Source organism: Eleginops maclovinus, chromosome 10 (assembly GCF_036324505.1).
Source record: "Eleginops maclovinus isolate JMC-PN-2008 ecotype Puerto Natales chromosome 10, JC_Emac_rtc_rv5, whole genome shotgun sequence".
In the NCBI taxonomy this organism is placed as follows: Eukaryota; Metazoa; Chordata; class Actinopteri; order Perciformes; family Eleginopidae; genus Eleginops; species Eleginops maclovinus.
In genome coordinates this window covers 13,955,325-13,978,425 of record NC_086358.1, presented here as the reverse complement: position 1 = coordinate 13,978,425, position 23,101 = coordinate 13,955,325, and the positions used below count along the sequence as shown (strand labels likewise).

The 23,101-nt window shown below is 39.3% G+C and overlaps 1 protein-coding gene across 4 annotated transcripts in view; it reads left to right on the top strand.

The window, feature by feature from the left end:
* The window catches only part of wnk4a (WNK lysine deficient protein kinase 4a), a 43,726-nt gene that overhangs the window by 7,338 nt on the left and 13,287 nt on the right, over positions 1-23,101 (top strand). For all 4 annotated transcript variants that reach the window (XM_063892826.1, XM_063892823.1, XM_063892825.1 and 1 more), the window contains 10 exons: positions 9,818-9,990; positions 10,387-10,607; positions 12,047-12,204; positions 15,085-15,173; positions 15,848-16,067; positions 17,761-18,121; positions 18,899-19,044; positions 19,937-20,010; positions 21,983-22,118; positions 22,572-22,688. In XM_063892826.1, coding sequence (XP_063748896.1) covers positions 9,818-9,990; positions 10,387-10,607; positions 12,047-12,204; positions 15,085-15,173; positions 15,848-16,067; positions 17,761-18,121; positions 18,899-19,044; positions 19,937-20,010; positions 21,983-22,118; positions 22,572-22,688 — 1,695 coding nt within the window. The remainder of the gene's footprint in view (positions 1-9,817; positions 9,991-10,386; positions 10,608-12,046; positions 12,205-15,084; positions 15,174-15,847; positions 16,068-17,760; positions 18,122-18,898; positions 19,045-19,936; positions 20,011-21,982; positions 22,119-22,571; positions 22,689-23,101) is intronic.

Below are 23,101 nucleotides of genomic sequence, written 5' to 3'. Positions count from 1 at the left end.
AACCCTCTGTACTGTTGATCGATTCTCAATCTGAGAGATTTCAGCAAATGGCTTGTTTAAAGTTTTCCAGCTTCCAGTTATAGTATTCTTTGGTGACCCATATATTATGTAACCACTGGCTCTGCTTCATGTGGAAAGCTTTTTTTTGACATCAGACTCATCCTTTGAAGATAACATTAATATCAATGCCAATGCTCAAAATTGGACACCATTGGACTTATGGAAATATTTAGCGCCATCATTCATTTGACGATGGGTCTGCCACTTTCATTGTCCATTTAATATCTGCTTATTTGACGGATTAATTGATGAACCAGTCTACAAATGTCTACAGAAAATAGTGACAAATGTTCATCATCCAAATGTTTCATATCCCAAGTTGTGCAATTAAAAGCTGAAAACCCAAACATACACAACATTCTATCTTAGAAATGTTATAAAACAGAGAAAAGTGCCTACTCCTTATATTACAGTTTGTTGGATAAATTATCCATATGACCAACTGGTGACTTATCAATTTATTAATACATCTATACGGATTGAAAACATAATGACCATCAGCACATTTCTCCTACGATTTTCTACTTTTGACAGTTCAATGTCCTACCAAGATTAGCATACAAAAAAAAACAAACTGTTGTACCTTTTGGAAATACCACTTCTCTTCACAAGGTTTATGGTATTGACAGTGTGTTTTAATAGAGCTAGCTGTTGGGGCTCTGAAGCCATAGTTGGTAAGGGAAAAACCTCCTCCGCGGGGTCACTTCCGGCCATTTCTGAACTGCCCTTGTGTGTCGGAGCGTGCAGGACGGAGGTGACGGGGGTCTGAATATGCTCTAAGTTACCATGTGAGCCCTGAGATGAATCGGACATTGGTGTACAGTAAGGGCTCTGCCTGTTGGCACGTTGCAATACCCGTCAACAAACACTGTTATGTGTTTTCTCAGTCAACAGAAAACATGAATTTGTGTTACGCCCAGACTTGACCTTTGCAGTCTTAGTTTACATTTATCTTCTGTAGGTTACATTGACTCATAATTGGAAAGAATTGAGCAGCCAGTCGAGGATTCATAAATCTTTCATGTTGTTGCCTTCCTGTGACAAAGGCACCTCTTGCATGCTGTCACTTCGTAAAGTATATCCGGTGCTGGTCGCCAGTGGCACTTGATATCACATCCTTGTTGGTCGGGTGTAACACTATGCTGCTGCACCCCTCCTGCTGCCAGAGCTAAAGTTGAGTACAAACAAACTACTCACCAAAAATGCAGTTCCATCATGATTCATTTCAGTTCAGTGTTTTACTTCCTTTAAGATGAACCTTCAAAAAAGCATCTACACAAAACACATTTTTTCGATTATGAAGTGAATGAATGGAATGTTCAATTCTTTCTAGATATTTGGGATTTCAAGCAACTTTTATCAGCCTTATAAAAAGCAATACTAAAAAAGAAAATGAAGAGATGAAAGCCCCCTCTCTGCCTCTTTGCTGCTGTGCCTGAGGGCATAACAACCTGAAAAGGCTTTCCCGTAATGCTCTCCTGGTCATATTTCTGTCAAATAGTAGCTCCCCACAAAGCTTAGCATATATTGTGCTGCGTGCAGAGCCAGATGTGTGGAGCTACATCCGGAGAGATCTAAGAGGGACAGCTTTGGTAACGTCAAGACCCTTTGCACCAAAACATGGGGGCAAGATACGGTACATTTTAGCAGGCATGAGGTTCGATCAGATTAAATTAGATTCAACTTTATTGAGTTATTTGAGAGTGCAGGTTTTAAGACAATGAAATGCAACCGACTGCAGAGATAAGAAAGACAATAGCAAGTCTTTTAGCAATCGCTTGATTAAGTATTTTTAAATGTGTAGCTTATGTCTTTATTATGGATAATAACTTTAAAATGTTAAAGCTATTTAGAACAACAAACTCCCCCTTCCCTGGTATTCTACATCCTTAAGTTAGGAAAAAAATAAAATTAACCTTAAAAAAGAAAGAAAGATATCATCAAACTAAATGTGACGACTTTATCTTGATTAATGACTTACTTTTATAACCTTAGAGTTAAAGGCTTATTTGAAAGTGAAGAAAACCCAAGTATTAAAACTAAACAACCCTTAATTATTAATTAATTGGTGACAATATTTAAAAAAAAATTTATTTTAAGACTTTCTCTGTGAAATAATTTCTTCAGATCTGTAAACAACTTCAAGTTAAAATATCTAGAATACAAATTGGTTTAGGAACCAGTGGCCTCAATCTATTTGTGTTTTGCTTCTTCTGTTGTGTGGCACCCAAGTAAACTGAACCATAATAACATGTATGAGCAAATATTGTTTCTGGCGCGAGAAGATCTAAGGAATCCGCCCAGGAGGGATACACCTTTCAAACATGACAGATCTAAACATGCTGAGGCCTGCAGTCTGTAGTAACAGTAGCTCGGACTATAATTATCGTAACTGTTTTTTAAAGAATTTCGCCTGGGGGCATTCTCATAAGCATATTATTAGTTTGGAGTTTTGGTTTGATCGGTCAATAATTAGATGATATCGTTATGGATATTAATTATTATTGTGAAGCTGTTGGAACACGTTTAATGTTCAGATCATATGAAAGTATTAGCATCCTTTTTAGCATACAATAGGAGGCTGTTATAACGCCCTGAATGACTCTCTCCCTGGAGGCCGACAACATAATAAAAGGTCAAAGAGAAGAAATAAATCATTTTCATGTTTTTAAAAGAATGACATAAATCATGTTCAATAAAATTTATACAGTCAATTACTGTATTTATGATTTCAGTAGCAGTAACTGGTCAGAAAGCTTGTAAAGATGTACGCACACAGATAATTTTTTGTGGCTGACTACTTAAATCAGTTTAATAACCCACCGATTCCCCTCAGATCTTTATAACTGCCAAGAGATGTTACTGTGACGAAACATGACAGGCTGTTACGTGCAGCTAAATATATGTTGTTTATCTACGGAAGACGCTCATGTGACACATTACTTGTTTAATGGCTCTCACACAGCTGCTCCATTAAGTAGGCTTTTCACATCAGTCCACAACAGAGTCAGTAACTAGCATACACCTCGGCCTAACGCTGCAGGAACATTCACTTTTACTTTTTTTTGTTGGCCTTAAATCGCCAATTTTTTGCTTCCCTATATCAAAGGTTGGCACTTTGTTTAAACGTTAGTCATCAAAGAAAGCACGTGATCGTATTTGCGCATGAATGCATGACAAAGCCACACTCCTGTATTTTTTGAGGACAGACCTCTTACAGGATGTTTCCTCCAGGCGTCTTGTGATTTCTCCGCGGTTCCCTGGGTTTGCTGAGGAGAGGACAAAGGGTTTGTTCCGTTCACACTCTTTTTTTTAAAGGCCATTACACTGAGAAAACTATCCTGCAGCATTTCAAAGCTTCCTTCCCTTGCATGGCTATTTGGTCAGATTGGAGCACCAATGCCCTCTCTACTCGGTTTTACTTTGACCCCAGGTCAGCTGGAACTGTGACAGGTCAACTGAGTTTCAAACTGTATACGAACCTCCCAAGTTAACGTCACAAAGGAGGGCATTGTTCTAGAATCACTGATGAATCATTGTGTGTGATCAGGCTGGGTTATCCCCTAACATTATGTATTGATTTCAGTTTACAAATAAAACATTTATCAGACACATACAATTAACTGTAGCATAGCTGTTTTTCCATACTCACAAGTTGCCAAGTGCATCAAAAGACAATGATACAGTGCTTACATGTAATGGAAAGAGGTGGATCAGGTCGGTAGCGTGCAAGGAAAAGTTACCAGTTACTGGGAATGTGCCATACAAATCCTGCTTGAAAGGCAAGTGGATTATATAAGAAAAAGGGGTCTTAAAGGGCCGTAGTGTAAGTGCAGAGCAGTTTAAAAAAGAATTTCAACGGAGGTTTTACTGAGTTGCTAAAGGCAAACACCACACAGGTTAAGAGATGTCAAGAATAACAAAGTCCCAAGAAGATATAAGATCTCCCAGCTCTCAAACAAGGTGATGCAATACCTTCTACTGCACCAAACAGAGAACAACCTTTTACTTGTAAAAATATATTGAAGCTAGACCTATAAATTGACAGAAATGTTCAATGGTTTTATTGTAGTATGCACAAAAAGCTACAGAGTAAGTGTTAGCAATGAAAATCGTAACTCCCAGGCCCAGCCGACAATGCAGCATACTATACTTAAGACTTATACTTAAGTAAAATTGTGCAGTAGAAAACAGTGCAAGCTATAATCTAGTGGATGATATATTGGCCAATTTTAGTTTATTGTATACATATATATCTAACCAGTTTATTTGTTGGCTTATAATCAACAAAAACGGCAGTACAAATATACAAAAAGTAGATTTGAGGTCATTTGTGTAGATATTTTGTCCAGCAGAAAACATTTGAAAGGTAGATTTCTTAACTCTTAAATGTGCCACACAAGTGCAATTTGAACATAATTAAAAAAGAAACAGGGAAAGTAAATGTTGATATATTGTCATAGGATATTTTAAACTCCCAAATATCAATGTTGAACTGAAGACTCCAGAAAGGGTCAGCTGTTACCTTTATTCATAACTAGAACATGAATCTACATGAGATGGAAAACACTTTTTACTGATGAAATATAAGGGAGAGCTCTAAGGCAGGTGATTAGCCGGGCGCCACAAGTCAGCTCAGGTTATCGGTGTGAGAGCAGCAGTCTGTGGGCTGGCTTGAGTCCGCGTCCTGGTGAGATTAATCGCTAACCTCCGTCTGCCCGCTCCGTTTACAGAACATTTTCTCTTGGAAACAGCACACTGCCACTTCAGTTCTCACCTGCAAACATCTAAATGCAGCACTGTACTGTGGTAGGTGACTACGCGCTTGTTTACACAAAGCGTATGTTAGCCAAAATGGCTATGTCCGTATTAGAGGCATGAGGTCAGACTGTTTTCCTCCCAGTGACCTTAATCCCCATATCTTGGCGAGCTGGATGTCACTGCCTCCGAAAACAGTGCCTCCTCTGTCATCAAAAAATCTCTGCAAACCCTGCTCTTTATCTGCAGGGCTTCTTCACTGTCGGCATCTGGAATTCAGGAGTGATGGCCTGCGAACAGCCCCCTCAATAATATGTTAATGACAGGAAGAAGAGCTGAAGGAATACCTTTTACTCCCTAAAAGGGTTCAAGCTGAGGTCAAGGTATATGGGAAAGTATGCCGGATGAATTTCATTATGTGTGGAATACACACAAAATTGATCCTTTTCATATTATGATCAAAGTCTCTGTGTGCCTTGATCCCATGATGCATATCTACTATTTATAGCTGCTTTCCCCATGGGCTGCCACTAATATTTGTTGTCCGGATTGATTTATCATTCCTGTGTTATTCAATTGACCAATTTATTGTCCATCCCTAATTTCCTCTTAATTAAGGGAAATGTTATTTTCTGTGTGTTACCCAAGTAAGTGTGTTATAACCTTTTTCTTCTTTGCCATAGAGTTCAATTGTTTGTTTTTTAACTAAAAATAGGAAAGACACACATGTTGCTCTGTATCCTCACTTGATTGTTCATTACAACAAACATTGGCACAAGTTTTGAGTTAACACCAAATTCACGGTCCTGATGTGGTACAGTATAAATACTAACGAAAGCAACGTGTGTTAGTCCACCGCTTAAAATAGTCCCAAAACTAAAACTCAACACAAACAAATGTACTCCCGTTGAGTGATGTTTGCTAGAAACCGCAGTGCCCTACTGTTGAAGGAAATTACTCATATTACTAAAACGTTATAATTGGGACAAGATTAATGTCTTCAGTAGGTAAAAATGTGAACCACAGTCTGGAGGAGAACATTTTAAGAGACATACCAACACATGGTTTTCATGGGAAAAGATACTATAATTACCTTCAATTTCAATGCAGATCCAAGTTTTTTTCGTGAAGTCCTGCATTGAAACCAAAGCTTTAACCTTTAACACACATCCCTGCAGGCTATAAGTGCTATAAGTGAATCCATTTTTCACTTGCCCTAGTTTTCTCTCCGTATTTAGTCAAGTTTCCTACAGTTCCCGCAATCTGTCCACACTGACTGGAAGTTTTTCCAATCGTGGTCAGACCTGCTGCATCTGTATCATTCCCGTTATAATCCGCAGTGCACACCGCCTGGTTTGGTGCGAATGTTGGCTGACATGTCGTGTTCATGTCCTGGTTGTCATAATAGGGCCGCTGACAGGGACTTCTTAATACCAGTGGCTCCTCTACCATCCACACAGCTTATGTGACTCCACTTATGTGGCACCGAGCCCAAATATTTCCAACCCCGGCCAGTGCAGACCCCCTAACTCAACCCACACACCTCCAGGCAGCAGCTATGAATAAAATATCTAGCGGGTCGTATGAGAAAACTTTTACCCGACTCCTCCACACACGTATTCATCTAGACTGTTTTTGTGGATATAATAGCTTCTCTTTTCAAAATGGAGATGGTTTGTTTATGTGACTACCCCCCGAATAGCATTTTCCAAAGTTGCCCAATGTTTTGTGGCCTCCTTTTTCCGAAGAGAGGAGGGGAAGCGTTGGGGACAGATAGATGCAATCAAATATCCGGTGGGAAAGTTAGATAGCTGTCAACACAGGATTCCTTCTTTGTGAAATGCCACAGGGCTCAGGATTTGAAAAGAAATCATCAAGTTAATTGAAAATGATCATATTAAAAAGGAAAATAAACCATCTAGACTGAGAATCTGGTGGCTGTCACGATGGGAACATCTCAGTATAGCTGTTAGTCACAGAGTAAGTCTGTCTACTGTGAGGAGGCATTGTTACGGTACGTTATCCTGAAATTATCCAGCACCATTAACAACACAACAGCATAACACGGCTCATACTGGAGCTGTATTTCCATCTATACTGAACTTTCCACTACATTTTCCACATCTTTGACATTTTAAATGAACTAGTCTCCAGTTTGGTAGACAGGATTTTCAAATGAAATAATATACAGTTTGTTCCACCTCAAACGTTTTTGTTCAGAGTTGCCACAGCAGGACTTTAGTCTCTTCCAAGAGCTCCACTGAATTTGCTAAAACTTTTGCGTATAGTATCTTGCAATCATGCTGTCCAGGACGCCAAGCTCTAGTAAGTCCTGCGGTTTTGGAAGTGTCAAAGTCTCCAAGTGTTTCGGCTGCATGCCACAGCTAGAGCATGTTACACTGATTGTGTGCTGCACACAGCCGCTGCACAGGCGACCATCCACAGGAGACAGAGCGCTCTGCCCAGGGGTCTGGTGTTATCTCGCTAGATACACAAATATCCAGATGCACATCAACCCGTAAACCCCCTGACCCATTCACCCTGGCTCACGCCACAATCAGTGTCATGTTGCGTGTGTTTTTCGCAATCTATAAGATGAATAAACATCTATGTCCAAGTCTGAAGTTGCCATCTTTAAGGTCAAAACGAATTATATGAAGTTAGATAAGTTAGAAGTGGGACTAGTTTGTTAAAATAAGGCATGAGCACTGGTTGTCAAGTCAATTTACAGATCATTTGTACTTAATCCCAATTCTTGCACAGCTACACAGCTATACTTAGAGGTGAATAATGTATTTTTACTGCACTACATCTATCTCACAGCTTTAGTTACTTTTCAGATTGAGATCTTAAATGAAAAAACATTTGATAAACTTCTACCAAAACGACCATTACTAATGATTAAACTAGAAGAATAGGTCTTACAGATGTTTTGAAAGAAATCCATAAAAAGTTAAGAGGAAAGAGATACAGTAAACATAAATACATTGTGTATAAGAGTATAAGTTTACAATATGAAGAAATATTTCACAAATGGAGCGGAAGGCGTACTTCCCCTTGTGATACTTTTATAACCTTTCTCTGATAAACTTGTATACTTTTACTTAATGAGACATAATGTACTGTCACTGACATTTCAAACATCACTCCTTTAAGATGTTTTCCTTGCTTGCAACCATATCATATTTCTGAGGTATTGCATATGAGGAATATGCTGCAGCCTGTAATCGCGTCATAAACCGATCACTATTCACCAAAAAGCAAAACACGTGGTCAGAAGTCGCCTCTGTGTCTTGCCTTCGAGCCCAGGGCCTCATGTTTGAGTTGCTGATGCACAATGACAGCTTGACAGGTGACTGACGCAGGCAAAAAGGCTCCTGCTCTATGTGCATTCAGACTGGGCAGGTCTTGAAACGTGGTGATTGAGGCTGTAGCTTAGCATTAGCAACAGCAGCACCTCTACCCTCACTGGGAAAGAGAAGAGAAAGTAGCGGTCAAGGGGACTGTAAGCATAAACATATACAGAGCATTTTTCCAAGAACTCTACCTCAATGCAGGATTCATGGTTCTGAAGTCTCCCAGGAGTTTTCCACTAACCACCCACCACAGGCAGAGTTACTCCAACAGCAGCTAAATTGGTCCATTCATCCAGGAGGAAGCACAAAAATGTCTTTGTTCGCTCAGCGTGATTGCAGTGTTTGATTTTCAGTTTTACCTGGATTTCGTGAAACCTCCGCCTTAAAGTCAGAGCTCCCCTTATTGGAAAAAAAAAGGTGATTATGTAACGGGAGGGTGGCCCAGATGAATGAACCTGTGGTCTACCACTCCACTAGCAAGTGAGTTAGATAAAGTAAGTGATTTATCAAATTGGGCCCGTGTACTTGCCTGCTCTGTTTATTGCTTCCACCTTACGTAACCGTGCATAACCATGGCAAAACCAGAGCTCTGCAACTCAGCTGTCAACAAGACTGCATGTTTATGGTTGACATAATAATCTCATCTCAAGGTCCATTTGGTGGAGCTTTAAATCATATCAAATGACCTTTATTGTCAGAAGCAGTTTGTCCAGTAAACTGTGAATGTCATATTGGCTCCATGTTGGCTTTAAAGTTTAGATTCAAAGTTAACTTCTGAGCATGGAAACAAAACAGTCTCACCTCAGGAGAAACTTCTTTATTCTTTACAGATTTGTTCAGTGTTTCATGCACCCCTTAAGCCCGCTGATGGTCAAGTTTTTCGAGTTCATCCAAAATGATATCTTGTCTTTAGGCATGTAAACATCTTACTTTTATAAACCGTTTCATCCTGGTTCTGAGAATCCTGATATTGCAACATGGAGTACTCCGAATAGGACATGTCAACACATCAAACAGGTTACGGATCATTCTCCACTATGTGAGCCGATGCGGCCGCAATTGAAGTTGTAACAAGGCAGCCAGTAAAGCAATAAAATATCATATCATCATCTTCCTGCTGGAATAAACGTGAAAGTCTGATAATGTATGCTCTTATAACTGGTGGTAAAGCCAGGAGAGCTGTGCATGCAGCATTCTTGTGAATTTTTAGCCCGGTTCCCAACCTCAGGATTACATATTTATGAAATGAATTTCTCCTAGCTACCAATAACTCCTAGTGTGCGAGTGAAAATGACAGTCTGATGGATGTATCAGTCTCTACTGATGGTTACAGGCCAATAAAAACAACAAATCTCCCCCACCAAGCAGAAATTGGCTAAAATAACATGGAAGCAATGTCTGGCTAAATGAATGATGTGAAACAAAATGGGAATTCTGATTAACAGTCTCACAAATCCCAGCCCCCCTCCCCCTTGCATCAACAAACTGGGTTGGTTCATCCCTAGAGGTTATTTAGTCTGTACAAAAATAACGCAGTCGTTGAGATTTCGAGGAATTTTTATAGACAGACCCCCAAGTCATGCTTAATGTAAATATCCTGAATAAACTGTGTGAAATCATAACGTTGTGCTTTCTCTCTGCAGACCCGCAAGCTGACCAAGGCAGAGCGGCAGCGTTTCAGTGAGGAGGTGGACATGCTGAAGGGCCTGCAGCACCCCAACATTGTCCGCTTCCACGACTCCTGGAAGTCAACGGTGAAGGGCCACAAGTGCATCATCCTGGTGACTGAACTCATGACCTCAGGCACGCTCAAAACGTGAGTCTCTCTCCATCCACTCTCTCCATAACTGCAGTCCTTTATAAAAAGATCTCAAAACCTAAAACCAGTAAAATAGATGTTGTGAGGTGTTACATTTCCTCAAATGACGGATATCGTTTTTCCAAATAAAACTGTTCATGTCTTCAATAAAAAAGAGGATATTTGTGTAATGGTTGACACCTTGTCTTTTACTCTTAAAGGAGGTATTATAAAAGGTGCAGAATAATGAATAGCTCCACTTTGGCTAACAAAGTTCTTGGGAGACAATTCAGGAAACTGGCCTGCTTTCAGACTTCCTCCTGGCTGTCAAACATAGCTGAATTATTCCTGGCACTTTCTGTTCTTGCATGTTTAGAGTGGGGCGTTTAGTCTTATCCACTTTTTTTCTTGTAGGTACCTGAAGAGATTCAAGGAGATGAAGCTGAAGCTGCTGCAGCGCTGGAGTCGTCAGATCCTTAAAGGGCTTCACTTCCTGCACACCCGCACCCCTCCCATCATCCACCGGGACCTCAAGTGTGACAACATATTCATCACCGGCCCCATCGGCTCCGTCAAGATAGGGGATCTGGGGTTGGCCACTCTCAAAAGTGCCTCTTTTGCCAAAAGTGTCATTGGTGAGTGTACATTTGGTCAGATAATTTACACAAAAAACTCTTCCTATAATTATAGACTAGAATTGCATCTTTGAAACAGTTCTGCTTAAATCTAACAGTTTATAATGATTTGAAAACACTGTGGGTTAAATGGACCCAATCTTTTAGTTTACTTAAATGCTACTTCTTTTGCTTGACAGTCTTCCAGTTTCTCTAGATAATGTTTTCTTCCCTCTGCTCACAAGCAACGCCTTCCTGCACTTTTGAATCATTACTCAAATAGCTTTTTGTTTCAATCTTGTTTACCTTGCAACATGAAATAACCCGGAAAAAAATGGCAGCTATCTGATGCTGTATTTAGAGTTGTTGGTACTGTATTCTTGTTGATATTGACACTTAAGTAGTTTACTTTACTAATTCCAAACCAAACACTGTATCTCTAATAAGAGCATAAAGAAAAGTTGTTTTTTGCTCAATTATTAAACAAATTTGCTTCCTTCTTGTGTCTGACTTGATACAATGAATCAATTCACCAGAGAAATAAATATGATTGATTTTGGAACACAAATATATTGTTCATTCACTTTCGAGCCACTTAATGAGAGCGTGTTCTTTCTTCTGATTGGCTGCACACATTTTATTTACATTTTACACATAAATATTTTACCTGATTACCTGAAAATGAGGATGGAGGTTTCCAGAGTATGAGACAGGCCTCCTCATGGACGGCTCTGTGAATCAAACTAAAAAATATGACCTAAGTAAATACATTAGTTAATCAATCTAATCGAAGTAAGATTAGGGGAGTCCCGTAGTTTTAGACGATGAAAACCCCTGATGAAGACCAAAACAGAGCTAAAAGAAGAGGGAATATTATACATCATTCATCAGGTGGCCAGGAACAGGAGTTTAAATAGATTTTCATGTTGCTTCATGTCTGATTTATGTGTAAATAAGCTGTTTGCATACATGTTTGCCATGTCAGGGTAATAAGATGATAGCGCATTATGTCAGTGTCGTGTTCACAGGTGGATCAACTGACCAAAATAATCAAACAAATATCTATTTAGGAAATCCCTTCAAATAGTTTATTCCAGTAGTATTTGTATAATCTCAACAGCTTAATAATTGAGCTTCAACAATTCCATTTTTATGACTAGTCTGTAGATGTTTAATACATTAATTCAAGAGTATAAATGTGACATTTCAGAGCTACATTTATTATGCTAACATGTCTAGCCTAAATTGAGTGAGTAGTTCAAGTATGTTCAGGAAGTGTTGCATACTGAATTGCAACAAATTAAGCTGTTGAAATGTTAAAAATACTTTCTAACCTATTTGGTATACAATTCAAATGTTCTTTAGGTGGAGCATTGGCTGGTAACAACTAGATTTTCCATGTATAGTGGTAGTAATGGAAGAACTGTCGACCTTAACCTCTCCCCTCTGACCTCCGACAGGAACCCCAGAGTTCATGGCCCCGGAGATGTACGAGGAGAAGTACGACGAGGCGGTGGACGTCTACGCCTTTGGAATGTGCATCCTGGAGATGGCCACCTCTGAGTACCCGTACTCCGAGTGCCAAAATGCTGCCCAGATCTACCGCAAAGTCACCAGTGTGAGTAAAAAGATGAGGGAGTACCACCTTTGTTTTTTTAAACCCGTATTTAACATAATCGTCCACATGTGGTACTTCCATGTGCAGACTGGAATTAAACCAAAGAGAAGATATCGTGTATACGTGTGGATATCCTGAATTCTTGGAAAGAAGTGGGGCCCACATGGAATGAAAACCTCATTTTGTCTATTAAAGGCTTTTTATACAGGGTGTAGAACTGTACTATAATCTGACCACTTACGTCTTTTTAGCCCGCAATCATGACGCAGGATCGCCCATGGTTAAATCAGTGATTGCCACTGTGTTTACCAGTTTTCAAAGACTACTGGATTATTCCCCTTTCCATAAAATAATGTGTGAATGGAAATCTAAAGGGATCTTCCAACACTGACGTTTGCACATTTTCTGCCAGAAATGTTTGTTAAGTTTGACAGATTTTTTTTTTTTAAATCTTGTATTTGCACAGTAAAATATCTGTCTAAGATCAGTTATCCATGCCCAGTGCCCTCAAGATTTAAACTGACGTCGGATTCAGATATTATTAGTAATGTTTTGTGCAGAAAACATATGCAATTTCTTAGAAAAAAGACCAGAAGCCGCAATCCGTGGCATTACATCACTGGCCTTAGGCTGCCCAATTTCTAGCGGCTCCCGGGCGCCAAGCACAGCGATGACGCCACAGTGGGCACAAGCATTCGACGGTAGCACAAGTTTTGGAATTTTCGTGTCACTCTCTACTCGCATAAAGAAGACTGTTTATTTCGTGTGTGTCACATATGCAAAGCAAACAGTGTCTGACAGGCGCTGGAAAGTGAGAAAGCAACAAGGCCAACAAGTTGGAGTGAGCTTGGCTGCTCCACAAACAAAACAACATAATAAAGTTCCATGTGCAGTCAGGGATAAACGGCTTTTAGTATAGATTACATTAGCAGTGCATTTTATGATTTGTTTACTTTTTACATTTACTGTATGACCTGTACAGACGTCATATTTTAATTAAATGATTTGGAGACCAACTCATAAACGTTTTACTCATATGACTGACTTTGAGTTAAAGTCACATAGAGAAAGAAATGTAGTTTGACATGTGAAAGGCAGAACATATACAAATGTAAAGTCCATGGGAAAGGTTTTCCTGATTGGGTGGTCACAACTGTCTGCATACTTTCCTGTGCCTTGTTCATAATGAATTTATTTCACATCAAATGAAAGAAATGCCTCCTTACTGTGGGAAAATGCCTTTTCATATACACTACCTGGCCTACCATTGACTTTAGTTGCTTCTATAACAGCCTGCATTTTACTGAGACGACTTACCACAAGATTTGGAAACCTGGCTGGAGACACTTGCTGATAATTAGCTTGGGCTGCAACTAAAATGTATATTCTTTATTAACTGTTTAACTTTTGTTTTTTAAGGATTTCAGAAAAATATAAAACATGAAAATTAAACTGACCAAGATCTTAGATTAGCGTATTGACATTAAGAATCCTAAGTACAGCAAATACCAACATTTGACATTGGCTATTTCTCCTTAGGGAATAAAGTCAGTGTCAAAGAAAACCAAATGTTGCTTGTAAGACACAACCATGCTGCATTGTTATTTAAAACCATTAAAATGTTAACATTTTTAGTTTAAACAGATGTAATCTAAACTTGCCTGTGAGGCCAATAAAAGCAAATCGAACAAAGAAACATCTGTGCTCCACTTAAGATCTTCTAAATCACATTTCATATGCAAGATAACATTTCAGTGATAACACTGTTTGGTATTTGGGTGAAATGATTATGTAAGCCATTAAAATGCATTATCTAAAGCTCTTATGACACAAGTCAAATATACCAGTTGCTGTTGATAAAAATGTTGAGAAAATGAATCACAAATATCTTAATAACAGTATTTGAGATCATAACAAGAAAGAGAGCCATTACTGTGTGACATATCATTCTTTAAATGTGATAACCAAGTGCATAACTCAGCCTTTTTTCTGGTAATTCTCATTATTTGGTTGTTTTGACCTATCATCAGCTGGTTGCTTGGGTATGTGTAGGCAAAACATCTTTTGACCTAGACTCTTTGCTTTCTTATCAGAGTTTTTTTTTTTTCATTTTACACGGATGGTTGCTCTGCTTAATCTGAGTACATTCTCATGATAGCATTCAGGAAAACTCCCTCATTTTTAATATAGTGAGAAGTCCCGTCTGAAAAGTATCTGTCTTTAGATAAACTTTTCCTACAAGCTCCTTGAAGGTTGAAGGAGAGCATGTCTGGTTTTTTCCATGTTCATTAGCTCTTGCTATTGTTCCCCGCTGGTGTTGACATGATCGCAGAGCCGAATGTCATGCAGGCTGGTGGCTGATGGCACAAAGCTGAGGATTAGGTTAACATTTAGTGCAGATGGGAGTGGCTGGCAGGAGAACTGTGTACAACGAGGAGGTCATTGCTGCTGATCGCTTATTCTGTGTAAAGCACCTTCCTCTGGCACTTGTTCATTCAGTATGAAGCCATGCAGATAATAATAGTTACACTTTTTTTATAGCACATTTCATACAAGACAATGTAGTACAAATTGTTTTAAAGTATGAAAAATAAACATAAAATGTAATAAAAACAGGAATAGAATGCATGGAAAAAATATATCTATAAGTATATATAAGATACAAATAGGATTAAAATAATATGAAATAGAATACATCAAATGCTTAACAAAAGAAGGAAAATAAGATCCTTTGAATTCAAATAATAACAATAAAGACAGAATTGAAATATTGAAATATATATATTTAAAGAGATAACAACAATCAAAGGTTCTCAGTTCTTTTTCTCCACATACTTCCCACATACAGATGAGTTAAAACTTGTTTGATTTTTTTCACAGGGAATGAAACCCGACAGTTTCTACAAAGTCAAAGTCCCTGAGCTCAAGGAAATCATTGAGGGCTGTATTCGTATGAACAACGATGAAAGGTATGTCAAAACATATACTGTGATCAAGAAAAACAAAAACAATACACTGCTTGAATAATGCCTATTGTGAACTTTATAGAATGCACTGCTCCCTATTCTAGGAGTTATCTAAAGATTCCAGCCCATAACTCCCGCAAACTCCCTGACAATATATTTTGACCAAAATCCATAGAAAGTCAGAAAAGGGCTACAACTTTACGTTTTGGGAAAGAATAACAAAATAAAAGAGGGCAATTAAAGATAAGGTTGGTTGTTTTTTAAACTGGACTGCATCAAAAGGTTTTTTTCTGTCAGTCTTACTTGAGAAGGACACAACGTCACCTATAACTTCAGTTTTTAGAAACCTGGGATTCAGCTTCCACATCTTGCTTAATGTAAACACTGTCGAAAGAGTCATCAGCATTATCTCAAAAGCAAAAATACATTTGCAAAACCAGGAAGGTGATATTGTTATTACACACATTTAAGCTACATGTTGACCAAAAACAGTCACAGACCATGCTTTTGAAGATTGATGCGATTTTGCACAACATCCCATTTAAGGTGTTCATGTAATTAGGAGAAAAACAAATCTGTAATCTGATGGAAAACTACAGTTATTAGAAACAACTTAAGTACAAGGTACAAAAACTGCAAACTACTCCTCTTTAACTGGTTGTATTCCTATACTGCAGGTACACTATTCAGGACCTCCTAGAACACCCCTTCTTCCAGGAGAACAATGGCGTCCATGTGGAGCTGGCAGAGGAGGACGACATGGTGAAGTCGGGCCTGAAACTGTGGCTGCGCATGGATGACACCAAGAAGCTCCATGGGAAGTACAAAGACAACAACGCCATCGAGTTCCTCTTTGAGCTCTACAAAGACGTGCCCGAGGAGGTGTCTCAGGAGATGGTAGGCCAACTCATGAAGACTGTATATTCTCAGGCCCCTTAATGATTTACTGACCCAGTGTGTTGCAACCATTAGTAAGGAAATTGAGTAATTGATCCCAGATGAACAGATAGCGGTGACTTCAGCCAACCCCCCGCCCCCACACACACGCTGCCTCTAGATTTATGATAATAGCTTTTTATAGGTTTTCTTGGGGAGGGCTATCTGGATATGTAGTTAGTATTGACCGTTGATAGTTTGTAACACAATTAGGCTTCAAATTCCTCCGAACAAAAGAAGGATACAATGTGGTTGGATGACAACCTAAATTTGACTCGGTTGTAATGTCTGTTGTATTGGATTTTGCAGCACATTTCAGCGCTGCATTTTTTACCTCAGTTCAGCAATTGATACAACAAATGCTGTTTACAAAAGGGGGGGGGCTTCTCTTTAAATTTTCTGAAGTGAATCTTCAGCTGGATATTTTTGGTTCCCCTTGACATTAGCCGTGGCGTACCACAAGGCTCGATCCTAGGCCCTGTAATTTTCTTGTATATGCAGCTCCTTGGCAGTGCCATAAGTAATAATAAACATATGAACAATTTATTTTAGTTAAGTTATATTGATTATACTCCACTGTCCTTCACTTTGTCTCCTGATCACACCAAGCCCTATTGATGCCTTCCAAAAGTGCATTTTAGACATCAATGCTAGGATGGCTCAGAACTGAGGCACAGAGATAGAGGAACTTATCTCTTAATGAAAGTCACTGGCTCCAAGTCACAGGGTTTATGCTATTAACTTTTCTACATGGACTCTAATTAAATGTTTTGAATTGTTTTGGCATTAATAATAGTGTTATGAAAAGCTGATATTGTGTTAATAATACCATGGGTTTTCTTACAGTATATGGTCACTTTTAAATACATGGTTTTTTTAATTGTAAACTATATAACAATCTTAGATTTGGATCCACAAGCTAAGCTAACATCACATCATGGAGTTTGACATAAGTGATGTCTGTATTTTGACACTTGACCCAAAACAGTCATAGCAGCCTTACTAATGCACTCCAGAATCATAAGGCTCCTTTTAACGGTTCAGTCATGTCTGCAGAAACTTAGAAGTGTGCTCCAGAACATAAAGAGAGCACATTGAAGGGTACGTCAAGGGCACGGCTTTAATCATCAGCACTTCGAAATGTGAGAGCGTGTCTGAGGAAGCGGCCGAGGTCACATCTTTAATAATATAATGACACTCTTGCTTGTTACGCAACAAGCCCTTATGTCCTTCAGAACCCTTTTCTTAGAGGTCATATTTAATGAAAATGCAAACCACAATTCCTTACTTGTTTACCTCTTTGTGGTAGTTTTCATCAAGATCAAATTTGGTATCCGCAGGGGACATCTAGACCGTCGAATGTTCTGTAATCTGACTATGTGTTGAGTGGCAATTTTGGACTGAGTGTCTGCTGCACTGGATGTTACAGGAGCCTGTTTAAGACAGGTGAATGCAGTCTCTGTGTGTGTGTGTTGATTTAACTGTTGTTAGTACCAAAGCTTTAGTCAAATTAAAGGAGTGACTGTTGGTGCCGCAGCTTGCGTGATCAGGTCCCCAAGTACAACACTCATATGTACATTATCCACGCGATTGACCTAGACTTAAGCAAATGTGTTTATGTTTTGCCCTGACCATTCTCTGTGTTGTTATACAGGTTGTACTAGGTTTTGTGTGTGAGGCCGATTTCAAGCTGGTGGCCAAGGCCATACGGGACAGGGTAGCAACCATCAAGCGTCAGAGGGAGAAGCTGAGACGTAATGCGGAGGAGCGGAAGAAGAAGCAGGAGAAAGAAGCCTTATTGGAAGAAGCAGAGATTAACTCTGCGCTACCAAAAGTCGGCGATGTCGTTGCAAGAGAGTCCCCCATCCCGGCTCTGACATCTCCGGCCCCCTTATTGTCCCCCGTCACCAGCTCTGTGGACTCAGGAGTCAGCTCCAACTACCCGGCAGAGCCAGAGGAGCCGGAGGCAGACCAGCACTTCCACATCCGCCACAACAGCCTGTCCTCTGCTAACTGTGAGCCGCGTCTTATAGCATCTCTTACCCTGAAAAGTTTGTTGACCCTGCTGATATGTGGTGATTTTTATGTCTTCATTTCAACTTTCTTGGTTTAGGAAACAGTTTTAGAACCAATTGGATGATACATGTATGAAAGGCCTTAAAGGGACAGTTCACCCAAAAAGCTCAAATACATAATTTTTCCTCTTACCCCTACTGCATTTGATCAATCTTCCCTTTTTTGTTCTAGGTAAGAAACATTTAGCTTTTGCACTATTCTTATGAAGACATACACTTATAGTACATCTGAAATCAGTTCAATATTGTTTTCATTTTCCATCAAGAAATCATCTTAAACTCTAAAGACAATTGTTTCTCGCTGAATTATCTTTACAATTGTACTGAACAGGAGGCAGTTCTGTTCTCAGAGCACATGAGAAGCATACATCGTATGTGAAACCGTGGTTAACTAAATTATTCAGCTCCTGGTAGTGTCATCCCATTGTGTGTGTGAACATGAGTGCTTTCATTGAATGCAGCTACTAAATATTTCTCAGTTTATTTTAAAAAACAGCCAAATATTCTTATGAATCAGTTTATTGTATACATTCCCCTTTATTGCTCCAGAGCAGTGTTAATCCACAGTGAACCCCAAAACTATTATTGTTTGTGTGTGGTATGAATGAGTTCGGGGTCATTACATGTGTCGCTTTAGGTCATGTGTGTGTGCATGAGAGTGTATTCGGTACACAGTTGGTCACATGCTAACGGCTTGCGTCTGTAATGTTGAAACAGCTGACTGTGAGATAGACGGCTATCTGAGCTCCTCTGGGCTTCAGGATTCGCTGGAGATCGGCAGCTTCAATGCGACCCCTCCAACCACACAGACTGACAACCCGTCTGCAAACGGTCTGCCCATCCCAGCGCTCCGCTTCCCCTCGGTGAGTGGTCTCAATGAAGAACCTGTCATCAAAGTGGGAAGCTTTTGGGGGGGTGGGGGCTGCTATAGCGGGAAGCATCACTTTGAAGGCTTTACGGGAGCTCCATCGTCATTAGTCTAATACAGTGCTGACAGAGAGCTGTGTAAACAGTGTATGGTTGTAAAGGATCCCCTGACAATAACACACAAAACCTTCAACAATCATAACTCACTGCTATTTAAGTACAAGGTTAATAAATATTTTACCAAAAGTTACTAATTCGAAAAAGAAGAGTTGATTTTAAGCTATCTTGAATGTTACCCCTAGTGCGAAGCTTTAAATGTTTAATAGATTTTCTTTTTGATTACATTTTGTTGAGATTTACAGCCTTGTTAGTTTTTGCTGAGGCACAGCATTGCTTTAAGCTAAATGCTAACATTTTCATGCTAACATACTCGAAAATGACAATGCTCACAGGCTGATGTAAAGCAGGAACATGTGTTTTATTTTTACCAAAGTATGGAAGTAGATCAACAGTCAGGAAATCACTAAGGTTATTACAATTACAGGGTTATGGTTAGAGGGATATTAATATTCACATTTCAATGCAATCCATCCAATACTTAATCATGATTAATAGATTACTCTGGAACTTAATGAAGTGTGACGGACACAAGATTGCCATCCCTGGTTAAAACTACTATGTCCATGTATTTTATATCAAAGCAAACAAATTGAGGAGTTCTAACAATAATTAATACACAAATAATGCTTCATTTTCTGCACTGAAAATCTAGAATTTGATAAATATTCCCAGGTTACTATCTTGCATTAGACCTTGAATAGAAAAAAAACATAATTGAAAGTCTTTAACCTATGTGTCCCTCACCACCTACTTCATTTCTATTCATAGAGTATTGCAGTATCCAGCAGCATAGAACACGGCAACTCAGGCTCCCCCAGCGGCTTTAACTCTCCTGTGGAAAGGTAACGTTCTGCAGCCTCCTTCTCTACTCTATTTCAGTAGTCTTTATTTGGGTTTGAGGCCAGGAAATCAATAAGAATCTAGTAGAACAGTCTGGCCTTCTTCCTATAACTCCTCCTCCTCCTCCTCCTCCTCCTCCTCCTCCTCCTGCACATCTGTGGGGCTGAGACAACAAGCATGATGCAATCGACAGGCTCTCCTGTGTTTTTATTGCAGTGGGGCATCGTGGACCCTCGCAGGTTCTGGTGTGATGTTGTGGAGGCCCTGTGTTTCATGTTGGTGGTATGTTGAGGCAGAGAGGGGCTTTATTATGGCATGAGAGCAAAACAATTGACGAGCAGAAAGTGTGTGTGTATATCTATTCAGGCTAAAATGATCTTTTATTCATATCTTTTGCCGTGCATAAGCTGAAATAAGTTCTAAGGCAGCAAATATGTTTTCCTTTATTCTTAAATATAAGATTTAGCCTACATATTTAAAAATAAATGTTCAATGGCCCAAGGCGACATCCTGGTATTGTTTTTATCTGTTGAAGAACTGAATTTTTGAGTTAACAGTGTTATAAGAATAAAGAAAAAGCAGCTAATCCTGACATAATCCATATGTCCAATTACATATATTTAACTCAAGATATGTTGTATTCATTCCCTATTATTGAGAGAATACAAGTATATTGTCAAAATGCCTGTATCACTCAGCTCAGTTTATCTTCCATGACTGAAAGTTCATCCTGTCTGTCAGCAGCCAAATGAAACAAATGTCAAGTCCATTTGATTATCATGTTTCATAACAACCTAGCAAGCACTATTTATACTCCATTAATGAACTCCCCCTCTGAGAAAAGCCTCAAATTACTCATGAGCAGAACTGCATCACATTATTGCTTGCAATATTTACGCAAATCTTATTTTGTCCATGTACTTAGTGTTTAAAGGTGAGCACATACTTGACTCTGAACTAAAGTTACCCGAGGTTTTTAAATAGAGACAGGGGGACGCTGCCAACCAGAAGGCCTGTAAATATCTGCCGCCTGCGCTGGAGAGGTGGATGCAGTGGGAGTCTGTGACCACAGATATCCAAAAAGACCCAGGAGACACAATTAGCTGAACCAAAAAGCTTTTTATAAAAAACGCTGAATGTTCTCCAAGTTCTCTGAAACCTAAAACTTGTTCATTATATAAATACAACAGAGCACATGGAAGACGAACACCATGCAGTTTCTTAAAGACTCTGAGCAGGCCTCATTAAACGCTAGTGTTTAACTCTGCAGTTTGCACCCAGGAGACATGCCACTGTAACACATTGAGGGTTTATTTGGCACTTCAGAGAGCTGTTTATTATTATGTGTGATGCCAAGACTATCAGAGCTGATGGATGTTCAATACAGTTGTGTTCGACATGAGGAAATACTTCGGAATTGCTGCCTGAGGAATGTCTCAATTGCTTTCTGAGGTATCTTCTGGAAGATGATTCTGGCAAGGCATAAGGGAAAAAATGAGAGGGGGAAGATTTTCTCTATATTTTTTTGCATTTCAAGACTAAAGTTAAAAGGATGTGACTGAAGTTGGAATTTCCAAATTGCTTGCTAGTGATATTTAAAAAGGTCTGAAGAGGAAGATTTTTATTTATTAAATCAAAGGTTGAAATACCTCTTTGATAGTAAAGTTTCCAATGTTGAGAATAAAGTTTGAAATCCAAATTTGAAAGTAAAGTCAAAGACATGTTAAAAACAAATTTAAAATATGAAGAGTTGAGTTAAAATGTTGAGAATAAAGTTTAAAAATCACAATCTTTTTGAGAAAAATAATAGCTTAAGCTCATATAATTACTTCGACATTATTATCGACATTTCAACTTAACTACCGAAAAGCAAAAGGAAAAAATAAATATTCCTCCTGTCTTTAATTCCCATTATACCTCGCCCTCTTCCAAATCATTTCTAACCAGTAGCATTTTTTATGTATTTTTCTTCAGCTATGCCTCCGATGTGACCTCAGGCTTGAGTGACGGCTATGAGGGCCTATCAGAGAAGAATGAGAAAACAGCCGCGAGGCGAACAGCTGGGAAACTTTTCAGGAGGAGGGCGCGCTCCAGGCTGCGCATCACAGGGGTACAATAAATCACAAGTTTTGTTTAATTAGAACACTGCAAAAGAACATCATAAACAAATAAATCACCTAGATTGAATGATTATATTATCTTATTTATGTTATTTATGAGAGAGCAGAAAAGCTCCAACTGGGTAATGGGACATTACCAGTCTGTTCTTCCCCCCGGCAACCGCAGTACATTTCTCTCCGGATCAGTACACTGTGGTCTTTTAACGGACGTGTTTGCTCTGGAGACAAACAGATCATGCATAACCACATGTGCATTCAGTGGTGCAAAGAGTCCATCGTTCAGCACACATAACCGCGGTGCATTTACAGTACATGACCATGTGTTTGCTCGCACAAAAGCATGCATACAGAAACACATTGTCCTCCTGTGTTTAACGTGGCTCAGTGTTTTACGAGGGTAAACAGAAACCTGTCATTACCATTGAACCTGTCCATCTCTGCAGCTCTCTGATAAAGTGGACCGGGTGGTGGAGTGTCAGCTGCAGACCCACAATGACAAGATGGTGACCTTCAAGTTCGACCTGGATGGAGATAACCCAGACGACATCGCTGCTGTCATGGTGAGTCTTTACTGGTCCTTAATGATCAACAGGAACCGTTTTCAGAAAGTTAATAATAAAACACTTTGAACGCTTTGGACCAGTTGGTTATATTTTTGAGACTCACCCACCATTTACTTTTTCTTTTTAGCCATAAATTAAGGGGGGCGGCACTTACACTCATTTTCAGGTTCATTTTTATATTTTGTGTCTGTACTGTGACGTGTTTACATGCTTTAAAGTTTTAAAAAGTCTTTATTTTTCTCATAATGCCTGTGCTGCAGCTCCTCTTTTCACCTTCTGTCTGAAACCAGAGACCACTCTGCTCTGATTGGTCAGATGGCAGGCTCTGTTGTGATCCCTCTGGAGGGAACTTTTAGCCTTTCAGACAATTCACATGAACACACACCTATATACCACACTACAGGAAAAGG